At 37.1% G+C, this 23445-nt stretch overlaps 1 protein-coding gene across 9 annotated transcripts in view; it reads right to left on the bottom strand.

The window, feature by feature from the left end:
• Positions 1-23445, bottom strand: part of NLGN1 (neuroligin 1) — a 901657-nt gene that overhangs the window by 684622 nt on the left and 193590 nt on the right. For 5 of the 9 annotated variants that reach the window (XM_037733329.1, XM_037733328.1, XM_037733327.1 and 2 more), the window contains exons 2-3: positions 21351-22163; positions 20849-20908 (exon numbers count right to left, since the gene is read on the bottom strand). In XM_037733329.1, the coding sequence (XP_037589257.1) occupies positions 20849-20908; positions 21351-21843 (553 nt within the window). In that variant the 5' untranslated portion in view covers positions 21844-22163. The remainder of the gene's footprint in view (positions 1-20848; positions 20909-21350; positions 22164-23445) is intronic. The other 4 variants (XM_017514104.2, XM_037733331.1, XM_017514108.2 and 1 more) reach the window with 1 other exon arrangement.

Raw genomic sequence — 23445 nt, 5'->3', positions numbered from 1 at the left:
GCACCACCACGCCCAGCTAATTTTTGTATTTTTAGTAGAGATGGGGTTTCACCATGTTGACCAGGATGGTCTCGATCTCTTGACCTTGTGATCCACCCACGGCGGCCTCCCAAAGTGCTGGGATTACAGGCATGAGCCACCACGCTCTAACCTCATTATTTTTATCAATTAATATCTCTTAATGTTTCATCAGTAAATAATATATCAATTTATTGATATATTTATATTATATTGATCCATAACTACTACATAAAAGGTATTTAATAAATAGTTAATGATTTGTAACTTGAAACAAACATGCCTCTTCTGTCTTATCAAAGAAAAATGGGGAAGACAGAGACTTTTCCAATCTTTCCACATGTCCTTGGAAATTATTTGGGAAAAGTGCAAAGGCATGAGTAAATGTACACACGTCTCCATATAAACAAATTTAGTACAATCAACTGGCAAACCTAAATTTATTTATTTGATTGTAATCTAAGCATAAGCAGAATTACCAGGGTGGTGGTAGTGATGGTACGTGTGTTGGGGGAAGGGGGCAGGAAATAGTTCTTCCAATATGTACAATCATAAAATACTTACACACACATATTAAAGCACATCTTATGTCTAAAATCCACGCCATGAAAAATTTCCATAAATTATAAAATGTCATTCCTTTTCCTTACCTCTTTACCATTCTACTTTAACTGGCAATTTTTCTGCAAAAGTGAAAAAGAGTGGGACTTCTAACAGTGGTATCCCCAGTTCTTTGATGACTGGAACTCAGCTAAGTACTGTTTAAATATATTGTAGCAAATCCAGAAACAGTTGGTGACTCTCTAGCTAAAATTAGGGAAAAGAAAGCTGGGCATGGTGGCTCATGCCTGTAATCCCAGCACTTTGCGAGGGTGAGGCAGGCAGATCATTTGAGGTCAAGAGTTCGAGACCTGCCTGGCCAACATGGTGAAACCCCGTCTCTATTAAAAATACAAAAATTAGCTAGGCATGGTGGTGGGTGCTGTAATCACAGTTACTTGAGAGGCTGAGACAGGAGAATCGCTTTAACTCAGGAGGCAGGGATTGCAGTGAGCTGAGATTGTGCCACTGCACTCCAGCCTAGGCAATAAAAAGTGAAACTCTGTCTCAAAAAAAAAAAAAAATATATATATATATATATATATATATATATATATTAGGTAGGGAAAAGGCAAGTGGGCAGAGTTAAGAACATTTGACCCACCCATTCTCTACATCTGTCTGACCAGACTGACATGGATGAAATCTCTGTCAGTTAAGTTAAAGTTCAAGAAGACTCTCACCATCATCCTATGACTTTTATGAACTATCCAAAAGGCTCCATAAAAAAATTATAAAGGGAAAGTAGATAAAATACAAAGAAAAAAGAATAATAAACCATCATCTTCCTATTTAAAAAAATTTTAAACCTGTGAGCTATAAGTTAGTCTGGGTATTACTACCATTGGTTGCCCAATATTGTCTATATTTTATTAGAATTAAGTAAATTAATTGAAGAACCTTCTGCTCATTCTTACTGCATGTGGTAGCTATCTTGCATTCATGTTGTTAAACTACTATACAGTATAGTTAGCTGATTCAAATTATTCTTTGACAGATAAAAGTAAGATATACCAATATCATACCACAGCTAATTTATTTAAATTAATATTCTAAATCTTCTTAAATATAAAAAAGAAATTGTCTCCTCAGTGTATACTTAATTCATTGTAGGAGTGGGAGCAGGCATATCTGCAGAAGTTTCACTTCTTGGAAACAGGGAAATCAGCAGCAGTAGCATGAGAAGAAAACATTAAAAATGGCATTTAAACTGTTGCAACAAATGAAACAAGCTCATGCTACATTAAATCCATGCATGAAGTCTTCAAACTCATCCTCCTTACTAGAATTCTTGACAAGTCAGTGAAATAGGCAGACAGTGCAGATAACCATTAACCCTATTATTTATTGCAATTCCCTTTGTTCCTAGAAAGAACTGGAAAATGAGAAATCTTGCAACGCTGAAGGTCATGGAGCCCAAACCTTCATCTCATTCAAGTGAAAACTGAGGCCCAAAACCATAAAATGACCTGCTGAAATACACAGCCACAGAATGACAGAGCCAGAACAGTAAGCCATGGGTGGACAGCTCTACAACAGCTGATCTGTTGTTAGAGCCAGAGGGCCTACCCCTTTTGTGGAGAACAACTTCTGAACTCTATGTGGGCTCTTCTAGCATTCCTATCTTTATTTGGAAAAAAAAAAGTGAATAATGTTCTTTATTTCTTAACTTTTGGGGCCTTTTAAATAGATGTCCATGGTACAGCAAGAAAGTTTAAATATTTACAAGACTTTTGAAATTACTGATCAACATCTTGTCAGATGGCACAAATGCAAAAGCCTACTATGTTTTACAAGACCCAGTCTCCTGTATCATCAATCTAACCAAAGACAACTGCCAAATTAATCTTCCTAAAACAATTTTAATCATGTCACTCTCTTACGCACAACATCTGGTAGCTCCCCTTTGCCTACCAAATTAAAATCCTCACACTGGCATTTAAAGCCTTTCAGAACATGTTCCAATCGATCTTTCCTTCCTGGTACTTATTACCTGTTCCCCAGCTGAACTGCAGCCACATGATGGTCACAACCCTCATTCTTTCCCTCTCAATGCTTCTCTTTGCCCATGCTATTCTCTATCGTTGGCATGTGTTCTCTCATTCCATTGTGACCTGTCAAAAAGTCTGTATTATCCAAGCGTATCTTGACTCCCATTATTTATTTTCTGATTGTTCACCTTAACCTCATCCAAAACACATGCACTGTTAGATATTACACCTCCTCCCTTTTAACTCTCCAAGAATCTGCTTTTTCTTTTCTCGCAAAAACAATCGCACTGCCCCATTTTTACAGAGTATGTATGCACCTGTCCTAACTTCTTTTTCAATCAGACTGAGCTCCTTGACATAGTCAGTGGGTCTCACTGCCGCCAGCATCCAACTAGCCCTGTTGACTTGCATGCCAAAGACCTTTATAGAAAGAATACACAAGAATGACTTAAGCTTCACTGAGGTTTATGTAGAGACCATGTTAGAGGCAGAATGGGGGGTACAAATACTATATGTTGCTGTAAAGTGATTATGAGACAGAAGCAAGTGCTGGCTCTTTGTGGTTTCATAGCCTACTTCTTCATTCACCTGAAGTTCCCTGGGACTCAGAACTCTTTTGAAGGTACAGAATGCATTCAGAAGCTGTTAACTCTTTCTGAAGAAGTTATTTGTTCAATGATCTGGAAGGCCATGTGCAGCTTCCCCAAGGCCTGCATTTGTTATTGAGCAGGAAGTATGGCAGCTTGTTGTGTTTACTAATTGGGTCAGTTAGTAATTTTGTTGTTTTATTTTTTGGAAATGCCGAACAATAAATAATTATCCTATTGGAATCATATTGTGGAAACCGTTGATTTACTTTCATAACTTTTGCAACAAAAATAGTTCTCAGCAATGCTAAATGCCATGGGTGTGATACCTGCCCTTTAAACTACATAAGGTAAAATAAAACCACTTCTCCAGTGCAGTCCTGGTACCAGCATAATCACTTGGCAGATGAAAACTTCTATTCACTTTTTCTAGAATCTTAAAATAAGTTTTATTTTTTTTTCTTCTCTTTTTATTGGGACTATTTTTCTTCTTCTTCCAGCAGGTCCGCATCAGAAAGCAATTTGGGCCATCATATCCTGCTCTGATGTTTCCAGATGGCCTTGCCATTGCTTTTAGATAATTTTCTACTTCATGTCCCACGTTCTGTATTCTCAGTCTTTCTCTGAGGTTTATGTGGTTTTAATGATCTAGGTGTATGAGTCTCAGGAAAGAGTCTAACCAGTCCCATCTGTACTCCTCACAGCAAGACATGCAGCTTTCACAGCTTTCAAATTCTTTGGGTCCATTTCACTTCCATGCAAATAAACAGAGTGCTTGATGGGAACAGTTAAATGCTGGAAAAACAAGCTGAGTCTGTAATTGGCCTTGTATACATTCCTCAATCTTGGCTTGTCATTGAAAATTACACTCAGACAGCCTATGGCAGTGGGTAGCCTTTAAAAGAAAAAAAAGGAGTATGTACTCTATTCATTTCTCTTTTGGAAATCTAGAGCTATACACAGCCCAGAAATGACAGTAATAGAGAAATTTTAGTGTGGAAGATGTATCATCTTTTCTCCCTGCTTTGGCAAAAAATGAAAGGCGGATTTTTCAGTGAATTTCTTTGAATTGATGAGGTTAATATTTTATTTGAACACACTACAAAGGCATAAATAGCTTTTTTATGCCTTTATATTGATAAGAATAAAGAAAAGAATGGTAAATTCATTCCCAGGATCAATTTTGCTGAAAATTTCACAAGCTCATCTATCCTCAGAGTAGATTTGGAAATAGGATTTATTAACAGCATCATCTTCCTCCCAGCCATTTCATTTCCAATCTGTTGTCAGCCTTGCCAAGGCCTCCTTGCTCACTGTCCACCCACATATGCAGACGCTTTCCCATTCTATTAATTTCTGCTATGAAATGTCTCCCAGATTTGTTATCTTTTCATGTCCACTGCCAGTCACTTTTCATGTAAACTACAGTCCCATTACCCCATATTACTCTCCTTTCCTGCAGTTAATTCTCTGCCCTTCCCATTCCCCGCTCACCCTTCACCGAAACCACTCTTGTTATCAGAGCTCCTTGCCCAAGAGCCATCAGTGCATACTTGTTGATAGTAAAATGCCTCATCTTGACCTTCGAGGGTTTTGATATTTTACCACAACCAATATTTCATCACAATTCAATATCTTTTACGATCTAATCAGCTTCACACTTACTGTCCTGAGATTTTACCAATTGCAATGCATTTCCCCTTATCAGACAAAAGCCCTACATCTCTGCCTGTTGAAAGTCTATCCATCACTCAAGATTGATTCCAAATATTATTCTTTTAAGATATCTTTCTGATTAAACCTAAACTTCATGAGTTCTTAAATGCAAAATAAATAAATAAATAAATAATAACATTCCTTCCTCCGTAATGACCTTTCTAGTCTTGTAGTATACATATTTGATAATTTGTAATCTGCCTTCATATTAGATTTTACGTAGCCAAGTGCAGTACTTGTACGCTTGTGTGTGTCACTGATTTGTACAGACTCAATTTGTAATTCAATACCTAGCACGAGGCAAGCCACACAGTAAATACTCAGGAATACACGTTGAATTCAATCAATATGTGTTTTCTGACTTACCAGTGTTCTGAAAATTTATGTTCATTTGTCTAGCCATTAATACAAATCTACATAGATTATGCACCTGCCTGTTCTTTTTAGCAATTCACACTTCAACTAAATGATTTTGCTTTCTTTCCAGTTGACGGTTTGTGATTTCCTATCTCTGCATGTTTTCCTTCTCATTTCGAGCTTACCCCAACCATGGGTAAGCTGCAGACTCTTTCCCAGCCCCACTTCTGTGTTATCTATCTCTGCCTCCTTCTGACATACTTCTCTCTCTCCCAAGTTCTGTTTTTAAAGGATGACTCAGTAAAATAAATCCATGTAGGTGGCATTATTTTCAAGAACTTACCTTTTACCTGGCACATGAGAGATTAAAAGTTTGTTCAGTATTCCATCCTGCTCTTCTGTTTATGTTCTGGAGCCTTTTCCTCTTTTTCTCCTCTACCTTTGACCCTTTCCCTTTTCTGCAAATTATTTATTATTATTCTAACTCACTGTCTGCCCCATCCTGCCTTCTTGAGTTCCGGTGAAGAAGCCACGTTAGACAAGGCTGGTTAGGGGAAGTCAGGACAGCAGGTCAAGGAGGAAGGTACTGACTGGACAGTGAGACATCTTAGAGTCACCCTTGTTTCCATTATTTCCCCAGTCTTGCCACCCGGCAACAACCAGTTTCTCCACAAGCCCTAGGAAGCTACCAAATAGACACCTCTTACCCTTCATTTCTTTCCTTCTCCCCCACAGCGATTGCCCTGAGTAAGGTCTTCATTGTCACTGACACACTAAGTGGTACCAAACTTCTAGTTATTCCCTTTCAGGTTTATCATCGTTGGATTCCATCATTTATACTGTTGTCAGAAAGAACATTACGCAGTGCTCATCCAATTATGTCAAGCCTTTACTTAAATCCCTCAATGACGTCCTATCACCTGGAGAAAAACTCGAAGCTCCTGAGACATCTCGATCCTGCCTGGAGCTCCAGGCTCATCTCTCACTGTCCTCTCTGATCACAAGCTGTCCTCGACCGAAGCAAGCCCTGTCCCACTCATCTCAGCACATCCTGTGCTCAGTGTATGGGCCACTTCCTCTTGTTCTGCAGCCATTGCAAGTATCATCATCATCATAAAGTGTTTTCTTTCCAGCTCCCATCCAAGATAGAGATGTCCATTTACTGCCCTGGGTAGCATCCTACCCATATGTAAATTTAACTTATTTCCTATAGGGTCTCTAATGTTTGTTATAGTTAGTGGCTAAAGGTACAGTCAATGGAGCTAGACTCTCTGGCGTTGAATCTTGGTTCTGCCACTTTTCTAGCTGTGGAACCTTGCACAGTAACCTATCTGTGCCTCATATTTCTCCTTAGTAAAGTAGAAATACTAATAGCAACTTTTTCATAGGTCTATTGTGAAGATTAAGTAAGCTAATATATAAAACCATTAAAACAATGCCTGGTGGGCACTGTACAAATGGTAGCTATTATAATAATGATTTTTGTTAGCCCTCACTTGATTGTCCCCTATGACAACTACGAAGTCTTCCTGTTTTTACCTTCGGGGTCTAGCATAGCCCCTAGGACTCATTAAACACTCAATAATTGATCAGAGAATGAACAAGTTCATTACAACAAGAACAACAGGCCGAGGCAGGGAGATCACCTGAAGTCAGGAGTTTGAGACCAGCCTGGCTAACACAGTGAAACCCCATTTCCACTAAAAATACAGAAAATCAGGCTGGCATGGCAATCCCAGCTACTTGGGAGGCTGAGGCAGGATAATTGCTTGAACCAGGAGGCGGAGGTTGCAGTGAGCCGAGATCACCCCATTGCACTCCAGCTTGGGCAACAAGGGTGAAATGTCATCTTTAAAAAAAAAAAAAGAATAGAGGAACAGACCTTTGATTTCCCAAAGTGACAACATGTCTTTTTCATTGCTTCCCTTAGATCTGAAGGGAACTGTAAGGGTAAAAATACAAGTGGTCATAGTGTTTTAGTTGAGAGTTTTAATCTAATTATTCGGTGTGCACAGAGGGTTTCTATTCTGCCATCTCTCATAATTACATGAACATTTACTGATGTGCAGCATGGGGAAAATGCCAGCAAAACCAAGAACAAGATTGGCTAAATAATTTGTAGGATCCAGTGCAAAATGAAAATGCAGGATCCCTTGTTCAAAACGTATTATCAATTTCAATATGATGAAAAAAACATTGTTTAACCAACTATGTGGGGCCATTCTGAGCTCAGGGATCAGTTGGACTGCACAGACCCCCAGCGCATGAAGCCAGCCCCACCAGAAATCCAACGCCCTATTCTCTATCACTCTGCAATGTGTTCTGAGGCGTAGATCTAGTTTATCTCGTTGCCAGCTTTAACACTCACTCCTAGATTGAGATGTTATAGGTCAATAACATTCTTAGTATGCCTCTCCACCACCAACTCCCCAGGATGTAGCCTCTACCATCCACTAGAAAGGCTAGTGGCCACTCTATTTACCTCAATGATCTAAGCAGCCCATTATCTGCCATACTCAAAATGCTTCTTCATTTATCAACTGTTTTTGGTGTACTAACCATGTTCCAAAAACTCTGCCTATGGAGATAAAAACAGAATATAGTCTCACTTTCTGGTTTGCTTCATTTTATAAAGTGATTTCTGACTTGCCCTGGGAAACCTGTGGTGGCTAATATCTAACGAAAGAAGAGAAGACAGAGTGGGTCCTGCCTGTAATCCAAGCACTTTGTGCGCCCGAGGAAGGAGGATTGCTTTCTGTCAGAAGTTAAAGATCAACTTGGCCAACTTAGGGAGACCGCATCTCTACAAAAGCATCAAAAATAACCAGGTGTGGTGGTGTGTGCCTGTAGCCCCAGCTACCCAAGAGACTGAGGCAGGAAGCTCACTTGAGCCCATGGGCTCAAGGATTACAGTGAGTTACCATCTTGCCACTGCACTCCAGCCTGGATGATACAGTGAGACCCTGTCTCTAAAAAAAAGAAGAAAAAAGCAATAACAACAAAAATGCACTGAATTCATGTATACGTTCATGGTGATATTAACCAATGGAAGGCCGAATCATAAGGAATGAGATCCCACACGGGCCATTGCAGGAGCTATTTAATGCTATGTAACTCCTTAAACAGATACAATTAAACCTCTTCTTAGATTATCTGGTATTCAGACTTTTTGCCTCTTCCATAATCTCAAGTTAAATGCTTTAGAGAATATGTTAGCAAGAAATCTTATTTACAGAGATAGATGGTAAAACAAGGAAAAAAAGAAAATAATGAGAAGATATATTTGTCAGGGGAGGGAAATTGGGGTTGAATAAAGATTAAAATAGAAGGTAGGAAAGGAAAAATGAAGCTTCTGGCTGGAAAAGAAAAATCAGTCTCAGTACTCCTGTTACACAAATGCATTGTTGGCGTCCTGTATTAAAATATAAATTCAGTGCAGAGGCCATAAGGCTGGCAGTAACGTGCACGGGCAGAAAGCCAAGAGCCTCGGCTGTTGGCAGCCACTTGGCCTCGAGGGCCCCTGCGACAGAGTCCAGGTTATATCTGTCAGACTCTGAACCACTGAACAATGCTATTTCTTAGTTAAAGACTCTGATGTTGGCTTTGAAATTTACTTTATTTGGGGAGCAGTGTGCCATAAACAAATAGTGATTGCATAGCAGAAAGAAACAGAATTTACCATGTCTGGTGAAGAATGATAGCAGGTGTAGTATTACTCAAATAAATGCAGACGGTGGGAGATGAAGGCTCTCTCCGACAAATTGCATTGTTTCTTAAGGCTGTTTATGTTCTCAATGAATATTTATTGAATCCCTTGTGAGTGCTGTAGATGTAGCAGTGAGCAAGAGAAATGTTTTTCCGGGGCAGTCAGGGAGTAAAGCACATAAATGAACAATGTAATTTAATATGAAGATAAAAATGTAATGAAGAAAATAACGATGAAGATATTAAAGACTAACTGGAAGAAAAGGGTAGGGTTACCTTGATAGGTTGATCAGCAAAGGCTGTTTTGACAAAGTGGCACTTTTCCAAAACTTGAATTCTAAAACTTAGTCAGACATGAAAAGATGTAGAGGTTCATTAAAAGTACAAGGATCTGCATGTGCAAAGGTCCTGAGGTAGGATGGAGGCTGACTATTCCAGTAACCAAAAGAATATCAATAAAGCTAGAAAGTAGAGAGAAGGGAGAAATATACAGAAGGAAACTGAAACGGCAGACAAGAGTTACTATGTAGAGTCTTGTAGGTGACAGTAAGGAGTTCTACATTTACTTTTAGGGAATCCTTGAGGGCAATTAAGAAAAAAGGTGATATAATCTGATTTCAGAATTTAAAGCAAAGATCATACTGGCTGCTATGTGTAGAATAGATTCAGAAGCAGGAATGGGAATAGGAAGAAGTGTTATGAGGCTATTACAGTGGTTGGTGCAAGAAATGATGCAGGCTCTAGATTAGGGTGAGAGAAATGGAGAAGGAGAGACGGCGTGCATCAGGGAAGAAGGATCGGGTCTCCGGGTGTCCTGAGCGTCAAGCAATGCCTGTGCACATCCTCATGAGGGGAGTGTTGGCTTCTATAGATTCCCAATTAGTAAATACATCACTTATTTGAAGCCTACATCTTTAGTGGCCTATTACTAACAACATAAAACTGAAAAAAACTACCTTCACACAAAGTCTATATGCATAAGTTCCCCTGGGTTACGCATGGTGAAGACTCTCATTTTGACTCCATTTTTGTCACAAACAAGTTTTTCTATTTGTTTGCATGTTTTAAGTGTGGGTGTTCTGTTTTCCAAACCATAACAGATCAGATTCAGGACTATAGAAGTGAGCACGTAGTGTTTCTAAAATCCTGGCAAAATGAAATTCGAAAGAAGACACAACTGATATTCATACAAAAAAAAAAAAAAAAAGATACACACAGATATTTTAAATAAACACTCAAAAATATTTTACTCTCTGAAATATGGTCACATAGACTACACTAGCCTTTGAAGTTATGGAGAGACTACGGCATTTATCCGTGAGTGCTCATGCGCTCATGTAAGGGGTAACCTTCTATCTCAAAATATCTGGAACTACAGACACCTCTCCTGTGCGTTCCCTCAATGCCCCTTGCTTCCTTTCCTCAGGGCGCCTACTGTATTGTTATTTTCTCTTTCTGTATCTGCCTCCCCCACAAGATAGTGAACTCTTTTGAGGGCAGCTCTTTAATGTCTTTTTTATCTCAGTATCTCCAGGACCTACCCCAGGGCTCTGCACTGAGAAGACTTCCAACAAAAATGAGAAAAGAGCCCTAGAGCGTCAGCTGTTCATTTTTACTTCTGGAAGCAGCAGCCTGTAATCCAGCAGCTGTTGTATCAGTAGCCAAAGCATTCCCAGCTTTAAAGAGATTTGTATAGGTACACTTTAGGTTTAAAAAAAAAAAACAGATGGATGGAAAGTTTTAAACCATTGCTTCTTGGCAGAGCAACTAAGGTGGGCTCAGGCAACGGGGCTGATATAATTATAGTTTTGGTTATGCCTGATGTGTTTTATTCTAATGTGCAGATTTTGTACTCTATACACATTTAGAGATTTAATTAAATGTTTTATTATGGGGAACACAGTGCCAAATATCAGCATCATTACCTTTTTGGGGTTTTTTTTTGTTTTTTTTTTTTTACAGAAGCAGCTATTTTCTCATTTTGTTTTTTGGAGATTTGAATACATATCAAACTTACATTTACAGTACTTAGTAATATTGACATGGGCATCAACAAAAAAGCCCTATTTCTTGTTACTGAGGTTTTTGTTACAATGTAAGCTCTCTGAAGGCAAAGAGCAATTCTTTCCCAAAGTGCCAGATGGAGCGATTTATCGGGAGTAGGCAGTGACTGGGAGGGACAGGAAACAGCAGGCCAAATTGGGAAATCTGAGGCAGGGCCTCCAGGACACAGAGCACAGAGCTGAGAAAAGCAACAACTCGGAAAAGAATAACAATCAATCAGTCTCAATTGATAAAAGCACCACTTGCAATAGTCAAACTTCCCACCCAATGACAGTCTGAGGCCCCAGTAAATATTATACAAAGTTTTATGTTTCCTTCCCCTCTGCCCCCACAAGAATACCCTTTGCTAAATTGCTGAGGTGGCCAAAGAACTTCATAAAATAAATACAGAAAGAAAAAAAAAAACTCAACTCATCTGTGGCCTTTCAGAGTCCACTGGAATACAAAGTCTTTTAAGTAGCCATTTTAGAAAACATTTTCTCTTTGGAATGCAAATTTACAAATATTTTCATTTTTATTGAAATGAAGTTTTTCTTTAAATGAATGACTTCCAAATATTTTAATAAAGCAGCAGGACCCCCTTTGCTCTGGAAGAAAGGAATCAAGGAAGGACAGAAGAAAAGTGAAGAAAAGGAAAGAAATCTTTCCACTGTAGGTGGTGTCTCCATGTACATATGTGTGAGGGATGAGGGTGCTGTCCAGATGGGTGTGTGTGGGAGTGTGGGTGTTTGTGCTGGTGGGAAGTCAGGGATAGGTCAAGAGAAGCACTGACAGGCTACTTGGCTGCCTAGCTTGGAGCAGCTCAGATGCCTCAGGATCTGCCTCCTTGTAAATTACTGTGGCAAAGCAACATATCAGTTCTTTTTAATGAAAGCTCACAAATGCAAACTGAGGCCTGGCCTGCTCATTGCCAGGAAAGATGGTGAGCTGAGGAAGATGATGTGTGGGAATTTAGCAGGGATAGAGAGTTAGAGGAAGTTACAGGCATTCTTCTTTTTAGAAATCCTCCACAGGGCATGCCTGTTCCCAAGAGGCCTAGGAGTCCAAATTAGGAAGCACGTATATATTTTTAATAGTTTTAACCAGGGATCCCTCTTCCATTACTGGGAGTAGCTACATTTACTACCACTTGACAGGATTATATTCCTTGTCCTGGTGTCAACCTGTCCTTTTCTTACTTATCCTCCTTCTTTCACTTTCCGGTTAGCGGAACACAGAAAGAAGATTCTAGAAGAGGAGTCCAGACCTTTTGGAGAAAAGAAAATGTGAGCATTTTTGTAAAAAGAAAAGGTAGATGTTTTTGTATACTTCTACTACTAGGAAATGATAATTTTTTTAAATTGGAATAACTACTCCAAAGATGTTTGTCTCAAAAAAAAAAAAAAAAAAAGGAAGAAAAGGAAAGTGAAGGCTTCCTCCTTCACTCCTTCATTCCTGCAATGGGGACCAGAAAATTAGAACCACTATCGAATAATCAGATTTTTCTACTCTTAAGAATTATAATTATGGTTGCTATGACCCCTGATCCTTTTATTAAGATTGTTTTTGTCATTGTAGAAATCTGATTATTGCAACATTTTACAGGTTTTCATGAAAATTATGGGCTATACTTAAATTGCTTTAGTGTTATTTCATAGATACCAAATGAATAGAATTACAGTAAACAAAGAATTAGGTCTTAACTTTAAAATTATTTTAAAAATAACTTAATTCAATTCCCTAAAATGACAAATGAAACAGAACTGAAAAGCAATAATATTACAGCTTTAAATTGTTAGGATCCTCATTTTAACTTAAACCATGTTTGCATGTAAGCAACCATCTGGATAAAGTGTTTAAAATTCAAGAAATACTTTAAAAATACTGAATCATTTTGTTGACACAAAGTCAAGCACTTGGATATATAAAAGCATATGGATTAATGCATTGTATCCTATCTTGATAGAAAAATAATTAAAAAACAAATGAACTTCTTAGGAGGGCAGAGAAAATTCATTATCCGTAGGAGGGGTCATTGTGGTAAAGGCAGCTATCACATAAAATTTAAGTTTTGATTTGAGCAAAAGTTTCAGTGCTCCCAATAGTCATGTGACCTTGGCAACATATTTAACCCCAATAAGCGATAGTTTTTCAACATTTAAAATAAACGTTATGATCGAAACATTTTGAGATCATTCTGGGGATCAGTCTGGAAAAGTGGCAGTGTCCTTAGTGTCCCTCAAGAATTTATGTCCAGCTGGAAACTTCAGATGTGACAGTTATAGGTTGAATTGTGCTTCACCAAAATTCTATATGTTAAAGTCCTAACCCAAGTACCTCAAAATGTGCCCTTATTTAGAAATGAGATCGTTATAGATGTAATTAGTTATGTTGAGGTCATTAGGTTGTGCCATAATCCAATACAACTTGTATCCTTCTAAAATATTGATCATTTGAACACAGACATATACACAGGCAGAAGGCCATGTGAAGAGACACAGGGAGAAGACCGCCATCAATATGCCACAAAGAGAGGCCTGAAACTAATTCTTCCTCGCAGCCCTCAGAAAGAACCAACCCCGCCCATGTGCTGACATCAGACTTGCTAGTCTCCAGAACTGCAAAAAAAAAAAAAAAAAATTCTGTTGTTTAAGCCACCCAGTTTGTAGTACTCTCTTACAGCAATCCAGCAAAGCAATACAATGACCTTATTTGGAAATAGGTTTTTGTAAATAGAATGAAGATGAGGTCACACTAGATTAGGAGCCAGCATGTGTTTGAGAAGACCACATAAAGACACGGGAATGTGGGGAGACACACAGGAAAGAAAGCCATGTGACAACACAGCTGGAGACTGGAGTGATGCAACTATAAGCCAAGGAACAGCGAGGACTGTTAGCAACCTCCGGAAACTAGAAAAAAAGCAGGGAAGTGCTCCTGCAGAGACTCCAGAAAAAGCCAATCCTTCCCACTCCTTGATTTTAAATTTCTTGACTCCAGACTTGGAGATTGGAGAGGATAAATCTCTGCTGTTTTAAACCACACAGTTTGTGGTAATTCGTTACAGCAGCCTAGGCAACTTATACAGGAAGTGTTACATAAAGTACTCTGTCCAGTTATAAAAGGCTATATGAAGATTTATGATTAGAAGTTATGCTTCCACAACTAGTCCAGAGTTTAAGGGGCTCAAATCCAGAATAATTCTGTGTAATTGTTACTAGCAAATGTCTCTACTGGTATGACTCTTGAATCCTCCCATGTCATAAACTATGTTAGCATGTACTGCCAGAGGAGGAAGAAGAAGGGTATTCATAGGAGAAATATTAAAGACCAGAATATTAGCTACAAAATGTGTAATGGTAAGTAATATAGAACTCAATTTAAAACAATTGCATTCTGATTATTAAGCTCTTCAAATGCTATATATGTGAAAAGAATACATAAGGAAAGATATTACATATGGTAGAAGAAAGGATAGCAGTTTCTACCAAGAATTTATTTTGTAGTATAACTCTTTCCTCTGGTGGCATAAATCTTAAATGTTTTCAACTTCAACCACAGTTTTTATGAGGAAAAAAGTATTTATTCTTCAGAAAAATTGAACTGGACAACTATAATGGTCTTTTAATCATCTGCTTCAGGAGACTCTCTCTGCCTGTCAGTAAACAATGGAACAATTGATGTTGTTCTTTTAAAACTTTACAACGCTTTAGATCTACTTTATTTCAGAGTCCAACTTACACTGTTTAGCTTTTAGAAGACATAACCACATCTGTCCACAGTTACTAATTCAAATATGAAGTCAAATCTCTGGTTTAACGTAGTTTTACGTTCATCTTCAAACTCTAAGTGAACTAAACGTTATGAACATTTCAGTGTGTGGTGATTTTTCTACTAGCAAATTGGCCACCAATTTCATCTTCTATTTGATTTTAAATCTCATATAAGCATGATACTTATTGTTGCCTTTGTGCTGTTTTGTTGTTTTCTTTAGTTCCCCCGTTGTGAAATAGACTCTTCAAAGGAAATAGTTGGCCAACAACAAATTAGAGTCTTTGGGCAAGACAATTTAACTTCTTTGTTCCTCCATTTTTACATCTGGAAAGTGAGGGTGAGAACCTCAAAAGGCTGTTGCAATATCAAATAAATTAATATGCCATGACGTCTATATCATCAGAAGATCTCACTGATGTTAATTCTATCTTCATTTCCCTTAATAGTACACATCAAACAATTAAACTTGAAACAATCAGTTAAGAACAGAACCTCACTATCCTTCCACCCATGCACTCACACTCATGTACTGTGCAGAGCAACAGATTAATTTTTCTACCCATGTTCTTTTAATTCAAAATATCCAATCTCATCTTTCTCACCTCCTGAAGGATACTGTTCCAGCATTTCTACCATCTTTTGCCTATATTTAAAATTTTTCCTTTCCTGCTGTATAACAATATTACTTTATTTCTTCTGTCTTAACCTACAGTAACAAAACAAAACAAAACACTATTTTCCTCACTCCTCATATTTTTCTGATCCTTTTTTAAAAAAGCAAAACTCTTTAAAATAATTATTTATGCTAAGCCACTGCAAATCTTCACCCATTCTTTCTTAGACACACTTTAGTGTGTAGACGCACTTAAGTGTATAAAACCTACATCACTCCACAAAAGTTCATTTGGGAGAGTTGATCACTATACCCACTTGGAGACATTTTCTTCTCTCAAATTCCAGGTCAAGAAAAAAATCTTGGTTTACCGACCATCTCCCACATAATTCTTTCTCAGTTTCCATTGGCCTCCTCTTCTTCCACGCCTCATAATGTTGGAGTGTTCCTATAAATTAAAACTTGGTGTCTTGTTTCTTTTGTTATCTTCATTCACTTCCTTTTATTCTCTCTCAAGCCCATGACTTGAAATCTTTACCTTCATATTAGAATGACTGCCAAATTTATATCTCTACCTAGGTCTTTCTCTCTAACTTGATTCAAGATGTTGGTTCAGGAAACTGGCTTTTCGATGCCTATGCTTGAATGTCTAAGGGTCACCTCAAATTAAACATGTCCGAGACTAAACTTACTTTTGTACTCTGCTTCTCCCCAAACCCTTCTACATTCTTCCTTTCCATCTTAATTGATGGCAAATCTATTCTTCCAGGTGTTCAGATCAAAAACCTAGAAACATTCTTTGACTTCTCTTTTTCTTTCACAGCCCACAGCAAATTGATCAAGGAATGTGATCTTCAAAATTCACGAAGAATCTATCACTTGTACGGTTACTACCCTGTTTGAGCCTGGACCATGCTCAAGTCTCACCTGGAGCCTCATCTTACTCTCCCCATTTCTCCATGCTCTCCTACAGCCTACTCTCATCACATCAGCCAGAGTGACTTTTTCAAATTATCAAGTCAGGTTATTCTGAATCTCATTGTTTCTCTTTTCCCCCTTTCCAGATAAGCTATATTCCTAATTGATCCTTTAAGATCGTGACCTTGTAAGTATCTAGATACTCCCCTTATCTCTTTCAACTCTTTGCTCAAATGAGGTAATCCTCATTTTATTTTCAACTATTTTCACTCTCCACACCAGCACTCCTGGTCTTCCATACTGTGTTTCAATTTCTCACCTTCTCATACCTTTTAAATTTAGTTTTTATTGTGTTCATCACTAACAAACTGTCTCAACACACTAGGTTGTAAGCTTCACAAGAGCGGGCAAGGTTTTTGTCTTCTTTTATTTACTCTGTGCCTAGAACAATAGTCAGCACAGAGTATGGATTCAATAAAAATCTGTCAAATGAATAAGTAAATGAGTGAAAAATGTATAAGCAAGATGGAGGAACATTCCGGAATAGAATCCCCTTTTAAAATCTTAAATACCTTGACAGTACTAGGAGTCATTGTTATACATTTTTAATAAGGAAGAAATCAGTCCCTATGTTAAACGGACAACCAAACAAACCAAACATTTGTGGAAAAGGCTCTTGAAATAAGTCAATATTATCTCAGGTAAAGGCTATGAACCAGAGCATGGAAAACACTTGAAAATCACAAACAAAATGCTCAAAGAGTAAATGATTGTGCCAGAGTCATCTATAAAGATGTTAATCTTCTGCACAATACAAATTGGGGTAAATAAGAAAGCAAGTTAGTGTCTCATAAGGGCAGAAATAAAAGTTAATTCTATATCCATCTTAGAAGAGCTATGCAAATAATAGTAAAAGTGCTGGAGAAATACAAGACTATACAACTCTAGAGAATCCACGAACCAGACAATGTATTTGCAAATCTTCTCTGGGTCCCTTGTTACTCCTTCTCATGTTTACTGCCTCATATTTGACCACTTTCTTGTTTGTTAGCAACTCTCTCAGGAGAGCAACCTAAAGAAACAGAGGGAAACTGAAGCAAGTTAAAGCAAGTTCTTGATAGCAGCCAGGAAGACTATGTGGGGATCTTAGTCTGCACAGTAAGAAGCATGTGGTATTATTAGCTTGGTGCAAAAGTAACTGAGGTTTAAAGTATTCACTTAATAACTGAATATATTTTTGGAAATTGGCTGCTAACATTGGCTTGATTCAATTCAATTAAGGTGAGCATTAAGTCTATCTAAAATATGGTCAACAGATAGAATAAAAAGAACTTAGACATGTGAATGTGTAAAAGAAAGGAGGAAAAAAAGAGAGGAGAAGGATGGATAGATACCACCTTCTGCTATGGAAATCATCACAGAAGGTAATTTAACATAATGGAAATCCATCTAACGTAAATAAGAATTAAGGCCAAACCTGCCTCGGCCACTAACTAGCAGTCAGTGGTAAGGTTGGAACACCTAACTTTTCAGAATCTACCTTCTTACTTATAAAATAGAGATAAAAAATTAAAATTAAAAAACAGAGATAGTAATATACTTTTCTCATAATGTTATGATGATTAAATATATAAATTATGCAAAACACCTTATATATAAAAGCAGGTGTCTGTCCTCCACAACCAAATTCCATATTTTATCACATGTTATCTGCTTGTTTGTTCGAGTGTTGATAATCATCTCATGTTCAGCATTCATTCTTCTTTTCCATTTTGCAAGGATAAAACTCTGAAGAAATATCTAGAGGGTAATTAACATATGGCTAAAACTATCATGGGAAATATTAAAAAACAGATTAAAAAGTACAACTGGGACTTGTTTTAAAACAAGAGGCAGCCTACTGATAAAAATGAGCTTTTTTCTTAAATTGGAGGAAAATATTATAAATGCCCTATTTAAAAAGTATAGCACATCTCTTGGAGGAGGGATAAGATTTCCTTCCTTTATACACACCAAAGGATTTCCTTCCTTTTATACACACCAAAGAAAATGCTTTGCTCTTTGTAAAGTTGTTTGATTATAAGTTCAATGGGAGGAGGGTTCTTTGTTTCATTTATTACTGACTCCCTTGAATAGTATGTGGCTTGTAATTGGCAATTAGGAAATAGTTTTGCATGAATACAGTATGCACAGATTATAGAGTACTTGGCTTAGGGATGGGAGTCCATCTGCCTCTGCAGATGATCCATACACACATAAAAGAAATAAACAATAACAAGACAGGGTTTTAATGGCATCTAGATAAAAGGCAAAGCAGCTATTCTCACAGTTCCTGAGCCATCATTTATAAACTCCTGGCAAAGCAACTATTCTCACAGTACCTAAACCATCATTTATATACTCCTGGCATTCTACTGAAAATCTCACAGTCTATATGCAGTACATATTGTGTATATATAAATATATATACCCACACACACACACACAGATATAAAGTGACTAATAATTTCTTGACTCCCAAAAATATAGTATCTTGAAATAACCAAAATAGCCCCTTCATGGTAGAAAAGAAGAAAACAAAACAGTTGAAAGTTTTGAAAAAGGTTTCTACTCCTCTACTTAAAAGCTAAACTCTAAACTTTAGTTTTTGTTTATTTTAAAAATGCTATTTATATATATAAATTACATTAAAAATTTTTGTTATTTAGACTTCAGGATAATGGACAAACATCTAATAAATGAGCAGAATGTATTAATAAGCACAATAGATTTAAACTGCCAACCATACAGGGTCAAGTAGGCATCAATAGATGTCCTCCTTCTAATTATTAATTAGTTCAGAGTTTGTGAAGGTAATAACATTGCCTACAAATCTCCTTGCCAACTCTCTTGTTAAAGCAAATGGAACCAACAATACAAAGAACAATGAAAAAGAATTTTCTGATAAATCTTTTATCCTCTGAAGTTGTATGAGAAGAAAGGTCACTTTCTCACTCACTAGCTTACCTTTTGATGCGCTCATGTTTTTCTTCATCACACATATTTTTATGTATTATGCTCTATTTATGCATTCTTCAATAACATCTTTATTTATGACTTTGTGAATCAACATCTTTGTGATAGGAGGCGAAAGTCACTTAGTTAATTACACATGCTTGATAAGCTGCCTAATAATAACTACTGCGGTATTGTACATTAGTTAACGGTATGTAAATTACTGCAGTTATTTTCATTTGCAGAAAAAAGAGACTTTTTTTTAGTTGTTTAAAACACCCTTGTTGCCTCCATATCTGTCCTCTTAAGTATACTGTGCTTTTAACTCAAATTATAACATCAATAAAGAATGACGTTTAAATCCCACTCTACCAGTATTACCCAAGAAATAAGAACAAAGACAAAACAAACAAAAACCCCCCACAACTTAATGCAAATACTTCTGAATTGCAGTTATGAATTTTCTTATTTATAAAGTATCTTCCATATAAATGTAATCCCAGTAAAACAAAACAGTTTAGACAGTCCCTGTCCCACAAGGATGCTACTATAAGGAAATCTGACTTGGTCCAGCCAGGAGATTTAGACGTGCATAGCGGGAGAGAATGTGCAACATTAAAATATTAATATGACATCTGTATGAAGATTGGAAATTCTACAAAGGTATGAATAAGGTCAAAATAATGCTTGGATGATTTACTGGCATAGAAAATCACACTCTCCTATGAGTGATTTACTGAATGTTATATAAAAATGGAGTGTGGACAAGCTACATTCAGATGCAAGCTTGCAGCTGTCAGTGTCTACATTTGCTCAATCTGGCTAGAGGATGATTTGAAGGTTGATTTAATTGTAGCTTCTGAATCATGCACTTCTCTATGTTTTAAATTGTTTAACGTAAATATAAAAATGTTAAAGTAATTTTAAGACTGTAAATATTTAGTATCAAATCTGCAAAATCTCATTCTCCTCTGGAAAAGTGACTGAAAATGAAAAGACAGAGAAAAAACACTATTACCTTAATAATAATTGCTCAGTTAATTATGTCAAATTTACCCTTATGATGAGAAAGTCCAGAAAGTATTCAGAAGGAGTGCTAAGAATAAACAAAAAACCCCACTAGATTTGTGGTTGAAGTGATCAAATTTTAAGAAGAACACAAATATATATCTGTAGGAAAGAGTTCAGAGATCAAAGTTACAAGTTAGTAAGACAGCACTGCTTGGGTTCCTTGCAGGTATCATAATAGCCTTAGTATATATTCCACTACACACAAACTCTAAGCAGAGATTCAACTCTTGCCAATCCTACCAGCACCAGAACACAAGGCACAACCAAGGAACTTTGCCAATGTCATCTACTCAGCTAGAGCTCTCCTTAACCACCTTTCTATTCCTTGACAGCCTTCATCAGATTCCAAGTATCACCTAACCATTTACTTCCCAGCATCAGCAAATCACCCTTACGGAGAGTTCTTTGTTCTTCCTCTGCAAGTTTTGTCCCCCATTTTTAATTTCCACTTTTATACATACCTCCTTTTCTACATATTTTCTTGCCGGGCTTTCTGGCACATTCCTTGGATATTCTTTTTACTGAAAAATGAATAGAAGACTAGAAAATAACATGGCGCTCCATCACAGACCGCCGAACATGCAACACTACTATCTAACTCAATACGCTCCTGCATTTGCTCAGTGCGAAAGAGCCCCAATTCGTTGAGACTGCACATGCAATGAGGAAATGTTGATGCATCTTCTTAGAAGTCATTTGGTAGGAAATGGAAATTAGAAACCCATTTCTACCTAAATATACGTGCTGTGGAAGAAAGAAAATGAGTAAGCACAGGAAAAAAAATAAGATACACTGACTGACACACATAAACAAAAAGAGCACCATGCACGCATGTAAAATATGTCTACATGCCAACAGGAAAAGCCATGCATACTACCAGTACACATGAATTAATATTGTTAGAACTTAGAATAGAAAAAAATATATAAATATATCTCCCTGTTTTTCCTGCAATAAACTCACCATCCTCAGTTGGGACATATATATTTAAATATAGGCAGTCTTCACTCTGGTCTTGTACGTATGATGAAACCACATCCAAGTTATTAGTAAACCACACAGGAAGCATGACTTCTGGCAATCTGCCATCAATGATATTCTGAGGACACACAGGAGCAAACTGAGTGGCATTCCTGATATCTGACCAGGGAGATGGTGGTTCTGGAGGCTGAAAACGACGTTCCCCTGTTGGCGGGGCTGCATATGGAACTCCAAGAAATTGAATAACAGGCCCCAAAATTTCATTATTGAGTTCCTTCTTAATCCCTCTTATCTTTCCAAAGTTGGTAGTCACCAGTGGGTCCACATCATCCAATTTTTGTGGTAGCACATTGCCAGCCTGAAGCAAACATCCCAACATACAGAGAGTCAATGGGGTACCCAATCCCCTGTGTACCAAGCATGCCATCACTGCTCTCCAAACATAATTTGGCCACGTGCATCTGGGCAGAGCCATGGTCCCACATTAGTTGTCTAGCTGACTGGTTACAGTGAGGCAAATGTATTTATATCCGCTTGCGAAAGACTGTATAATGGTAGAATATACCTCCGATTTCTTAAAGGGGAGCTTGTTGGGAAAAGCTCTGAAAGATCTTCATACAGCAGGTATCTCCCATTGAATTCACATGTATTGGAGCAGCATCTTCAATCATCACTATTTATCAGACCATATCCTGTTGAACATTCTGTTTTCCATATTAGCAGTGTGGCAAGAGTGGGAACTGACTGTAGATTTCTCTCTTATAAATCAAATTCGGTTAGCTGCAGGTCTATATCCTAGAAAAAATGAAAATAAATCGTAAGTTGGAGCAAGCTAACATAGACGGTGTGGTAACTAGATGTTTTACAACCTACAGAAATACATTAATAATGACTAGCATTAGCTAAGTTAAATATTACCATGTGAAAATCATGGTTTGAAGTGAGATGCCAAGTAAACTAACTGATTTTAAGATTACTGAGAAACTTGTCTGCTGACTTTATACACATTTAAGTGGAAGCAGGCCTTGTCAAAATACACAGTTTCAGAAACATGTCAAAGTAAAGTATTTAAAAATACTGAATGTTAGGTGTGAAATTTATACTTTATTAATAGTCTTCAATCACTTCAAGTAATAGAAGATTAATCTATTTCAATTTTAAAACTCAATAGCAGAAAATCTTTTAAGAAACTGACAGTAAACTAGCAGAACAGATACAAACTCTGTAAGATGATTGTATGCAATGGAAAACAGACAAAAAGGTAGTTCCCAATCCTATGATTATCAAAAAAAGGAAGATAACATCAGGACAGGAAAGCTAATACGAGTTCAGCTATGATTATTCGGATGAAACTACCTTACTTCCTTGCTGTATCTCAAAAGTTTTCATAAAATTTTGCTTACATGTTTCCTATTTGAGATTATGATTCAAGAATTTAAAAGAGAAAATGGCATTAGATACAATTTGTAAAAGAGATAGAAGTTGACATCTTTTTTTGCAGATAAGTTATTTTACCATCTTGCTATATATTTTAGATATCAATAAATTTGGATGCAAAAATTAATTTATGAGTCAAAGTCAATATATTTTAAATTACAATTTTGTTCTCACTGTCTGTTAGAGATCAGAGGAAGATTAGAAAAAGAGAGCGTGGTGATTTACAAAAACAATCATACCTAATCATGGCACCTTGCATATTAACACTAATCAAATATCTACCATTGTTTACACAGTTCAACTTAAAATGCATCAGAATAAAATGTAACATTCAGAGGAATGCAATCCACAGAGTAATCTGACATTAACTGTCAAATAACATACTGCTCAAAATATGTGTCTTTTCTTGTTTAAGCAACCTTTTAAAGCGCTTACTTTGAAACTAAAGTGTTGATTTCTATCCTGTATATTATGGGAAGATTCCTAAAGAAATGCTCGTCTGGCAGTGAGACTGCCCTGACTTTGTGTTATTTAAAGAGATTGTAAAAACTACATAGGGCAGCAGGAGATTTGGTTCTGGCCTAGTGTGCCTTTAGCTCTGAACAATTCATCACGGAAGGCTATAAGGAGATAAATGTCT

This window comes from Cebus imitator, unplaced genomic scaffold (genome assembly GCF_001604975.1).
Source record: "Cebus imitator isolate Cc_AM_T3 unplaced genomic scaffold, Cebus_imitator-1.0 Scaffold516, whole genome shotgun sequence".
In the NCBI taxonomy this organism is placed as follows: domain Eukaryota; kingdom Metazoa; phylum Chordata; class Mammalia; order Primates; family Cebidae; genus Cebus; species Cebus imitator.
This window is presented reverse-complemented; position numbering and strand designations above follow the sequence as displayed.